We start from the raw sequence: 10,713 nt of genomic DNA, 5'->3' as shown, positions 1-10,713 counted from the left end.
TGATCTGTCGAGTCACGGGGTTGGGGTTTCGTGGCTGTCGTCCGGGCTGGGCTCCGCGCGGCTCCCGCGAGTGGCGCTTCGGCTTCATCCCCTTCCCTGGGTTCTTTTCTCTCGGTCTGCGCCCTCTCATCCCCAAGCCCCCTGCACGACCCGGCCCCTCTCCTAGTTGGCGCCGAGCTGGCACCTCCGAGAGTGCAGCCTGGGATGCGGCGCTGCAGACCACCCTTCTCGAGAGGGGCGAAGCTTGGGGTCCTAGAGCCCTCGAACTACCCACCCACCCCTGACCTCGGAACTGCCTTGCGCACCAACCCACAGCGAAAAGTCTCCTTTTTCTCTCTTACGTTTACAGACAGCTTGTAGTATGCCAGAAGTCGGAGGGGGAAAGAATCAAGGCAGTTGTTCTCCCTATGTCTTGTTTGTGCATCCCCCCCTTCCCCCTTCTCTTATTACTTAAAAGTAGTGGTGCTTGGGAAAGAGTCCTGAATCGCCAAGGCCCCTGACTCTGATACTCGGCCATCTAGATCTAGAAAGCGTCTGTTGGTAACATTGTTGATTATTGTGGAGATGTTTTATAAACACTCTGAGGTGTAACTGGTGATACTTTTCATGGATGTGTGTTTCTCCTCTGCTTTAGTAGAAACATCGGGTACCAGTCCCGGTGTTGTACAGAAAGAAATTGGGGAAAAAGATAATAATAGAACGCAGGGATCGGAATTCTCCTTTTCTTTGTGCAAAGCAGAAACTTTTGTTTTTCTAATGTTACTTTATAAGAAAGCAACCTGGGAGGAGGAGAGTGTTCCTGGTGGGAAAGTACCAGGAGATGCGTTTCGAAAGGCACAGCCCTGCAACTCTAGTCCTGGAAAGAGTTCAGGTACCTAAAAGGATAAGTAAACGGGGCCAGAGAAGTTGTATGCCTTGGTCATAGTCATATAGTAGGTTAGAGACAGTCCACACTAAATAGATTCCAGGTTCGTTCCTGGTCAACCTTGACTTGTGTGTTGGGGAGCCTGTTGTGTAGGTCCTTGAGTTCCAGGATAAGGATATTGGACTTTATTTTCCAGATAAAACATTGGTGAATCGATGAAAAGTTTTTTAACAGCTTGGTGGGGAAGATGATACGTTTTAGGAAAACCTTGAGGTGCAGAACTGGAAAATGGAAGCGACTAGAGATAGCAAGACCCAGTAGAGTGCTGTTAAAGTTATCCAGGGGTGAGATCTTGAACTAGGGCAGCAGATTGAAGAAACCCTGGCCAGGATAAAGTACCTGACCAAATAAAATACACAGATAAACAGTCAGCCTAAAACGCTGGTTTCTCAGAATAGTTTCTCCTACAGTAGTGTAAGGCTGCATCCCAGATTACCTGTAGCTGTTTTACATTTTTCTGCAGATTTACAGGGATATATAACTTTTTTGTTTTCCCTGTTGTAGCATTTATGGCATTTTATTTGCTTGTTTGATTTATCTTAGACTAAACCCTGGGGAAGGTATTCATGTCAGCATCCACCAGCATACCTGCTGCATAGTTTAATAAATATTTGGTGATTAAATGTTTTATACTGTAGATGTGTAGGGTGATAATACACCAGAACCAAATGCACTGTGAGTCTCTGTTTTTGTTTGGTTTTGTTTACATTGTGCCCATTAGATTTATTTTTCATAGGGAGTACCCTCTTACAGAAACCAAATGCTTTCTGAGTGTCCCTTTCTTTAGCTTCTGTGACCACATTCTTCTAGCTATTCTATTCATTCTTAATCCCATTTCCTTGTTCTTCCTTAAGGAACAGTATTCTCCAGGATTCTGTCCTTAGCTTTAACTCATTCTGTGCTAATCATCCCAACTCTTTCCAGTGGAAGTGATGCTGATCATGCCAGAACTTTCAGAGGCTCTCTCAATTTCAGAATAAAACCTGAATTTCTTGGCATGTTCCAGCCTTTTTGTTTTTTCATTTGGCCAGCTTTTCTTTACCTCTGCCTCACTGAGACATGTAGTTAGCTGTCATCTCAGACTACTTGTAGCTTATTCATTTATAGCTCTTTCTCTTACCTGTTTCCTTTTTCCGGGAATGCCTTTCAATATGACAGTATTCAGAGAGCAACTCAGGAATCCTTCCTACTCCCAAATTTGATATTATTTAGTATATCATGTATAATCACCCTGCCATAATGCTTAGGCTCATCGTAATTGTCTGGGCTGTGGGCTCTTTGAGAGCAGAGTCTTTATTTTTTTCTGTCTAGTGCATAAACAGGGTTTTTACATAGTTGTTCAGTGTGAGTTTTAAGAACTTTTTTGTATTTAATGAAGTTTTTATTTGTGTTGTAGAATGCCAGAGGACTTGGATCCCAGCTAAAGGACAGTATTCCAGTTACTGAACTTTCAGCAAGTGGACCTTTTGAAAGTCATGATCTTCTTCGAAAAGGGTATATGGGGAAGGAGGGGAGTTGTGACTTTGACATTGTTATAATTCTTTTTCACAGTATTCTTTAAATATTTTGAGAGGCCATAAATACATATTTAATTTGGGACATAGTAACAGGGACATAATAACAGGAGTGGGCTCCCAGGTTAGAGCATCCTTCTAGGAGCTGTCACCCAGTAGCATGCTTTGGTAGGATTCTCCTTTTTGCTACTGCTAACTTGGAAAGCCATTGTCTCCTTATCTTATGATCTAACGGGGTAATAATCTGGGAGACACTGCATTGACTCTGGACTAGGCTGCCTGGGTTTGGATCCTGGCTCTGCTCTTTATTAGAAGAATGACTTCGGGCAGGTTACTTAAGTGCTCTATTTCTCAGTCTTTATCTGTGAAATAGGGCTGTTAATAGTATACATCTTATTTTGAGGAATAAATGAGTAAATACATGAAAAATAGAACAGCACCTGACATTAATAAGCTCTCACAAGTGTTAGCTGTTGTTATTTTTCTTTTCTGCTCTCAGCACACAGTTGGACCCTTGATTTCTTCCATGTTTCTGTATGTTTAGGTCTCAATTTCTGGTACTTTTTGGCAGGTTACTTTTCTGCTTAATCGAAGAAGTAGCATCTACTCTCTATAGACATCTGTGTTTTGAATTTTATATGTAACTTTAAAGTATTTAGGTCTTACTAGCGTAGAATGTTGTTCTAATGCTGGTGTCTAAGGACAGATGTCGTGCCTCATTATTGTCTTTCCATTTATTTCATAGTGAAAGATGCAGCTTATAGTCTTTGGAATTAGAGATATAATTTGGTTTCTGGTATAGTATAATCAAAGCCGTGAGCTAGTCAGTAACCAAGTTCTGATGATTTATTATTTATTTATTTTCACATAAAATGCTCCTTTTTCTTCCCAGCTAGACTGTAAGATGGCTGTGAACAGAACCATTTTCAAATTCTACTTCTGGGATAACATTCTCTACAAAGACAATATTCCATAAATGACTGTTGTGGGATTTCTATGGTTCTTTCAGCTTTCAAACCCTGTTTTGGCAGTAAGGATAGTTACCTTTGTATGACTAGAATGGTGAGGACCAGTGGTCTGGTTCTAGCAGTGTGTGACCTTATACAGCAGGTGTTCAGTAAATGTGAAACATATTCAACATGTGCTTAATAAAGATACATTAAAGAGTGAATATGTATGAGACATAAACAGAAGAGGTGTAGATATTTTATATAGTACAGGAAGCATGTCATCAAATAATAATAGTTTTAAACATTATTAAATTTTTTCTAGATAATAGGGCATCATTTAAACATTGTTTTTTGAAGGGCTCTCCCTAGTAAATTGACCCCCAGTATCTATAATTGGTATGTTTTAAAACAGTTGTCGTTGACTTTTTTCTCTTAACATTATATATCCATTATGTTATAATTCATAGTTATGTGAGTTTTAACACATGTATCAATTCCTGTAACCACTGTCACAGTCAGGATACAGACGTGTCATTGTCCCCAGAGCTCCCCTGTGGCATTCTCTTGTAGATAAACATATTCATAGGTGCAATTTTAAGTTTTAGGTATTGAATGATTTATAATCTACCTTTTAAATGTTTATTTTCAGTCTTCCTTGTGTGAGAAATGAACTTTTGCCTAGTCATCCTCTTGAATTATCAGAAAAAAATGTAAGTATGTTACTTATGTTTTTACTTTTATTCTCTAGTAGAATAGTTTTAGTAATACTTAACATGGTTTCATTTATTAAGACAATTTTGATGTTGAGCATTTGACCACGAAGAATATGAGGACTTCTTATCAGTGTCCTTGTAGAGTAGGCTTTGAATTATCATTATAATGCTCCATTAAAGCTCCTTTTCTTCATATTTTTTCTGTTGTCTTTTTTATGGACTTTTTTTTTGTTTTGTTTTTAATTTTTAATTTTAACTAGGCTCTGCTCCCAGCATGGGGCTTGAACTTATGACCCTGAGATTAAGAGTCACATACCCTGCCAGCGGAGCCACATGTCTCTTTATGGACATTTCTGAAAGCCAGTCCACCTCTCCGTTCCTCTATAATATTCCTCATTTGATGATACTGTTTTCTTTTACATTTTTCCCCTGCCATTTTTGCTGTTGATTTCCAAATCCATATTTCAAGCCTCGACCTCTTTCTCAAGCCCTGCATCTCCCAAGTTACTGAGGGACATGTCCTCTTGTGAGGTATAGTAGGCAAACAGATGAATGATCCCTGTTGTTGAGGGGCTGAAAATTTAATGGAGGACAAGCAGTGGATACGGGCTTTATAAAATGCTGTAGAGGACCAAGATGGAGCAGCTTCTTGTGCATAGGGCTAGTGGGGAAGGCTTTAGAGAGCAGACATTTGAAAAGGTTTAGATCAGTATTAACCAGGTTAATAGATAGAGAAGGGTCACTCCCAGAGAGGGTATCGCCTGTACATATGTTCTGAAGACCACTTAAAGGGTTTCTAAGTATAAGTTCAGAACAAGAATAAAGAGGTGTCTTGCTACTTCAGAAAGATGGGGTGCAATCTTGTTATTAATAAGATGGGGCCCACTCAGGTCAAGGGAGGTTACAGTCTCACTTTCCTAAGTATTATTTGGAATGTTGTTCACTTTTGAGCAGTACATGTTAAGAGACAAATCTGAGTAAGACGGGCCCCAAAGAAGAGTTTAAAAATTACATTGTTGTTTTGAGACTCAGCTAATATCTGCCACCTCTCTATAGTCTCCTTAATCACTTAGCCAGGTAATGGGAGTCGCTCGAAATTTTCTGGCACTTACTTTCTGTTTAAGTCCTTTAGCACAGGTTATGTAATTGAACTATATAGGTTTAAATTCTTGGCACCATACTTAGCAGTTAAGTGAACTTGGGCAAGTTCCTTAATTTCTCTTTAAGTCTTCATTTCCTCGTCTGTAAAATGGAGTTACATACCTTGGCATATGCTGCCTTAAAGTAGCCCTCCATGATTGGGAGTGCTAGTAATGATAGTGATGGAAGATGACCGTCATTATACCAGTGGTTCTGAACTAGGGATGATCTTGCCTCCTCCAGGGGACATTTGACAAGGTCTGTTTGTCACAAAAGAAAAAGGGTCTTTGGTACTGGCATTGATTGGATAGAGGCCAGGGAGGCTGCTAAACATCTTACAATGTACAGGACAGTCTCCATGCACCACAATAAATCATGTAGCCCAAGATGTCAAGGGTTGAGAAGTCCCGATCTATATGTAATGTCTTCCCAACTAGATTATATAACCTCCTCCATGGTGGACTGCTTTGCTGTAAGTTGCCACAGAGCCTAATTCTAATTTTGCATGTGGTTGTTAATAATTAAGTATATGTTGACTGATAATTGAAGTTTGACATCATATTACAAAGTTGGGTATATTCATCAAAGTTTATAAAATTGAATTTTTTACGTAAAGCTGTATTTACTTAATTTAGTATTTAATGGAAACCTGTCAGTGAGACTTTCAGATTATATGCCCATAATGAAACATTGCATGTTTTCTCTAAGGACCATGTGTTAAAATTTTGCACTCAAGCTGCAGTAATTAAAAACCGAATATCCTTCAGACTTCATGTATATGGCCCCAGGTTGTGTCTCACTGGGCACTAATCTCTCAGTAGCTATTTGATCAAAATTACTTCCCCCTCACTGCCCCCCGCCATGACCTAAAATCTTATCAAGAGAGTGTAGTGTAATAAAAAATTATCACAGAGGTCACTTTGCCTTACTATAATTGCCTTAACTTACACAGACCTGTGTCGTGGTCTATCTGCACATCATATCCACTACTCTTAAGGGCCATTTTAGGAAGCTGTATGATTAGAATCCGTGGTCAAGTTGATTTCATTTTGCCTGAAGTACGTTAAATTGTAGTCAAAGTTTTTTAGAAGTAATATCAGTGTTTAGTAAAAGTATGACTCCAGGAAAAAAATTGCTTATTAGCACCCAGTGCCACCTGGACAGACTTTAGAATTTTGGGTCCTTACCCCCCAAGGAGTATGTCACTCCAAAGAATGCAGTTTAAACAATGTAGCCTCATTACTCGGATGGTGTAATGGGTCTGATTATTTCTTTCGTGAAATCCTTTGACTTCTATACTTTCATACTTAGAAATTCACTATTTTTTTTACTTGTACATAACGGTTTATGGATCTCAGATTATTATACCCTTCTTTGTTTTACCAGTCTTGTAATTCTAATCAAAAACACTGAAATGTTTCGTAAATGTATTTTTGCAACGTGAAAAACATTCTTTAACTTCTCAGTTTTGTGAATCCAAATTTTAGGGGTAATTTTACATTGGTGAAGTACCGTGTATCTGCATGCTGGATAAAACAGAGACCTACATATTCTAAAATTTATTGAGGAAATTGATAAAAGTACTTTGTGTTTATTTCAGTTATGGATATTAAAATGTTTTACCTAAGGGTTGCATTCTCCATGTATTGATGTTTTGAAAGCAGAATGTTGAATGTAACATTTAAAATTACATTGCTGTCCTTTGTAGTTCCAGCTCAACCAAGATAAAATGAATTTTTCCACACTGAGAAACATCCAGGGTCTGTTTGCTCCACTCAAATTACAGATGGAATTCAAGGCAGTGCAGCAGGTGAGTTTGTGGACGTCAGGACACCTTCCACACGGGTGTTGCGATGGATTGGAAGGACTCTCCTCCAGTAGTAGCCCTATAAACCTTACCTTCTCTTCTCTACCGCCTGTTCTGCTTTGTCCCCTTTTGGGGTATGACCCTGATTCCTACTTTATACAGAGAAACAAAGACGTTAAGTGGAAGACTTCAAATTAAGAGCTTAGTGCCAAAACTTACCTGCATCTGCTTTCATGTTTTTCTTTTTGGAGGGTTATGTTGAAATGGAAATGCCTCTGGGAGCATCCACGGGGTGGGATGTAGCAGGCAGGACACCTGCTGCCCGGGAATAAGCTCTTCAGAAAAGTCCTTCCAGGTGTAAGAACTGTCCTCGACCTGTGCCCTAGGTTCTGGGCTCTCGCGCTCCGTCAGAGAAATCCCTTTCCGTGGATCCTTTCTCCACCTGATGTCTTCATCCTCTCCATCTACTTGCTCAGACTCATCAGCAGTGTTTATGTGCATTCCAACCTTTTTTGTCTTTTAAAACAAACCAAAAATTGTATCCGTCCCTTTATAGCAACTTCTCTCTCACTGAATGTGCTTTTGCCGGGTCAGTGTCGTAGAGGTGCTTCTATTTGCTCTGTGTGTGTCTTTACCTCTTGTTCACTGCACCCACTGTTTCCTGGCTTCCATCACCAGTGAAGCTTCTCCTGAGCAGCGGCGACGTCCGTATGCCCTTGTGGCGCGTGATACCAGTGACTCCTTCCTTCTTCCCTCGGCTTTTAGGACACCGCACTTTCCTGATATCCTTCCTCTCTGAATTGCGTTCTCCAGTATTTCTGCGGAGGTTCCTTTTGCTTTTTTCTGCGTCTTGAAATACCAGGTTTGTTAGTTCCCGTCTCTAGTTCTCTTCTTATCTTATTATTTCCTACTTATTCCTGTGACTTTAGGTATCATCTATATGGTGATGACTCCCAAGTTTTAATTCTCACGAGCTGTAAACCCATAGGCTTCCCACTTGTAAGTCCCACGGGCACTTCCCATTTGTCATGTGTAAGTACAGAAGAGCGCCTTACCTGCACACACCTTGTAGCACGTAGGAGTGGGTTGCTGCCTTGGTTATCTCAACCAGCACCTCGTCCCCGCCCCCCACCCCACCTCCCACCATCCAGTCAGTCGCAGTCCTCACTGTTGCTGCTGCATTGGTTTTGATCCCCTACTGTGCTTCGACACCCACCGCTGCTGCCCTCCAGTCCGTGGTACGTGCTGTAGCCACCGTAATTTTTGTAAGATACACATTAGATCATGGCTCTCCCTCCCTTTGCCCTCAGAATAAAACTCTGACTTGAATGTGGCTGTGGTCCTGAACTCGCCTCTCCTAGTTCTCCAGCCTCCTTCGTAGCCTCCTGGAACTACTTGCCATGTCCTAATTTTTCTCTCTCGCCTTTTGGCTTTTGCATGTGTTCTTCCTGCTGTGTCTTTTTCAGCAAATTCAATCAGTGCCATCGACTGTGTTGGCCAAATCATCCTGGAAGCTGTTTTAGAGCTTTTCTCCAAGGATCAAGCTCTGAAAGAGCATGTGTAGCTCTATCAGTAACGTGGATGTGAATCTTGGCTCCACTGTCTACTACTCTTAAGAACTTATATGAGTTGGAGACCTTTCTGAGCTGTAGATCATTTGTTTTTAATGCGAAACGGAGTTAACAGTAACAACACTGTCGGGCTCTTAGGGTAACTCTGAAGATTAAATGTAACATATGTTTGGCACAGAATTGTTAGTTTCCCTTTTATTTTCCTACTACTCAGATTCCAGCTACATATTGCTCATATTTTGGGCCTAAACTTTTAATCCCATTTAATCCCCAANGCCTTTTCCCCTCATCCCTGTGCTGTGCTGTGGCAGTCTTGGATATCACGATCTGTAACAGCCGCCTGCTCATCACTGCTTGGGGTGTTTTCTCAGGACTGTCTGGTCAGACTACGTACAGGCCCTGTACGTTCTGATTTAACTTACAAGCTCCATTTTTGTCTCTTCCTCTATCTTCCCTACTTTCCTTTAAAAAACAAAAATGAAGAAAAACTTACACACACACACACACACACACACACACACGCCTATTTTTTTCCGTAGGTTTGTGAACTGAGAGAAATTTTTTCATCCTAAATTCTATAAGCCATTAGTAATTAAAAATATTTTTAGTCTGGTTATATTTTCTTGTGGAAGATCTTAACAATGCCCTTAGATTTCAGAGTCATGATTACTTTAAAATATTATAGTCATTGATCATCATTTTTGGTATTCTTTTGTCAATATCCAGAATAATCTTACAAATAACAGAGAACACAAAAGTTGAAAATTTGGTTTGCTTATATAAGTTTATCAAATACCAAGTATGTGCCAGTGACTCTACTATATACATACTTACACCACATCGTTCAGCGAGTTTGAAAGGAAGGTGGCAGGGGCGCCTGGGTGGCTTAGTCGGTTAAAGAAATAAATAAAAAATAATAAATAAATAAAAATAAAAAAAAATTGAAAGGAAGGTGGCAGGGGCGCCTGGGTGGCTTAGTCGGTTAAAGAAATAAATAAAAAATAATAAATAAATAAAAATAAAAAAAAATTGAAAGGAAGGTGGCATTAGCCTGTTTCACAGATGAGGAAACCAAGGGTGAGACAGATCAGGTCCTAATACAAAGCCATAGTATCGGTAAGGACAAAAACAGTTTGAATCCAGAGATCTCTGGCTCTACAGCCCATGCTTTCTCTGCTATACTTACAAACCGGGATGCGATATATAATACTATACTTGAAGGGGCCCTGGGTGACTCAGTCGGTTAAGCATTCGACTCTTGATTTCGGGTCAGGTCATGATTTCGTGGTTTGTGAGTTCAAGCCCTGTGTCAGGCTCTGTGCTGTAGCTTGGGATTCTCACTCTCCCTCTCTCCCTGTCCTTCTTCTGCTCTCTCTCTCTCTCAAAATAAATCAATAAACGATTTTTGAAAAAGTTAAAAAAAATACAATACTTGAAAAAGGTAGATGCTGCAATTTCAGAATGGTATTCTGGTATTTATTTGTTTTGTTTTAAATTTCATTTATTTATTTTGAGAGAGAGAGTGACAAAGGGAGGGAGAGAGAATCCCAAACAGGCTCTGCACTGCCAGCACGGAGCCCGATGCGGGGCTTGAACTCATGAACCGTGAGACTGACCTGATCCAAAATCCAGAGCTGAATGCTTAAATGACTCAGCCATTCTGGTGCTGAGTGCTGGGTTTCTTAAAGGCCCCACAAGTGACTTTGATCTTCCTTTCTGGTGACCAGTACTGTTTTAATGGGCTGTAACTTGCAGTGTGAAACAACATACAAAGTGAAGCCATCAGTTTACTAAGTAGAGTAATGCTCTTACTGAGTTGGAATTTGATCATCCCACCTTTACTTGGAACTAAGTTATGGCGATAGGCTCTGGGATTTTTGCATGTCATCACGTGTGTGCTGTGGTTTTCTTGGGACAGAGGCAAAGGCCCAAAATATGTGCAAATCTGATGGAATTATTGTTAATAAAAACTCTAATTTTTAGGGTCTTTACATATTTTGAGTAAAGTTTTGAGGAATTAAAAAAAATTGGTTTGGGTCTAAGATATGAATTGTTGCCCCTCCCCTCCCCCCACCCCCACTTTTTAAACTGTC

The 10,713-nt window shown here is 40.2% G+C and overlaps 1 protein-coding gene across 2 annotated transcripts in view; it reads left to right on the top strand.

Moving 5' to 3' along the window:
* POMP (proteasome maturation protein) overlaps nucleotides 1–10,713 on the top strand; it is a 16,541-nt gene that overhangs the window by 468 nt on the left and 5,360 nt on the right. The window contains exons 1-5 of one of the 2 annotated variants that reach the window (XM_077745399.1): nucleotides 7–19; nucleotides 772–871; nucleotides 2,322–2,419; nucleotides 4,039–4,099; nucleotides 6,951–7,052. In XM_077745399.1, coding sequence (XP_077601525.1) covers nucleotides 821–871; nucleotides 2,322–2,419; nucleotides 4,039–4,099; nucleotides 6,951–7,052 — 312 coding nt within the window. In that variant the 5' untranslated portion in view covers nucleotides 7–19; nucleotides 772–820. Of the gene's footprint in view, nucleotides 1–6; nucleotides 20–771; nucleotides 872–2,321; nucleotides 2,420–4,038; nucleotides 4,100–6,950; nucleotides 7,053–10,713 lie in introns of those variants that run through there. The other variant, XM_077745401.1, reaches the window with a different exon arrangement.

Source organism: Crocuta crocuta, unplaced genomic scaffold (assembly GCF_008692635.1).
Source record: "Crocuta crocuta isolate KB4526 unplaced genomic scaffold, BGI_CrCroc_1.0 scaffold258, whole genome shotgun sequence".
Taxonomy (NCBI): Eukaryota; Metazoa; Chordata; class Mammalia; order Carnivora; family Hyaenidae; genus Crocuta; species Crocuta crocuta.
The sequence above is the reverse complement of the archived record's forward strand: the minus strand, read 5'-3'. Positions and strand labels throughout refer to the sequence as shown.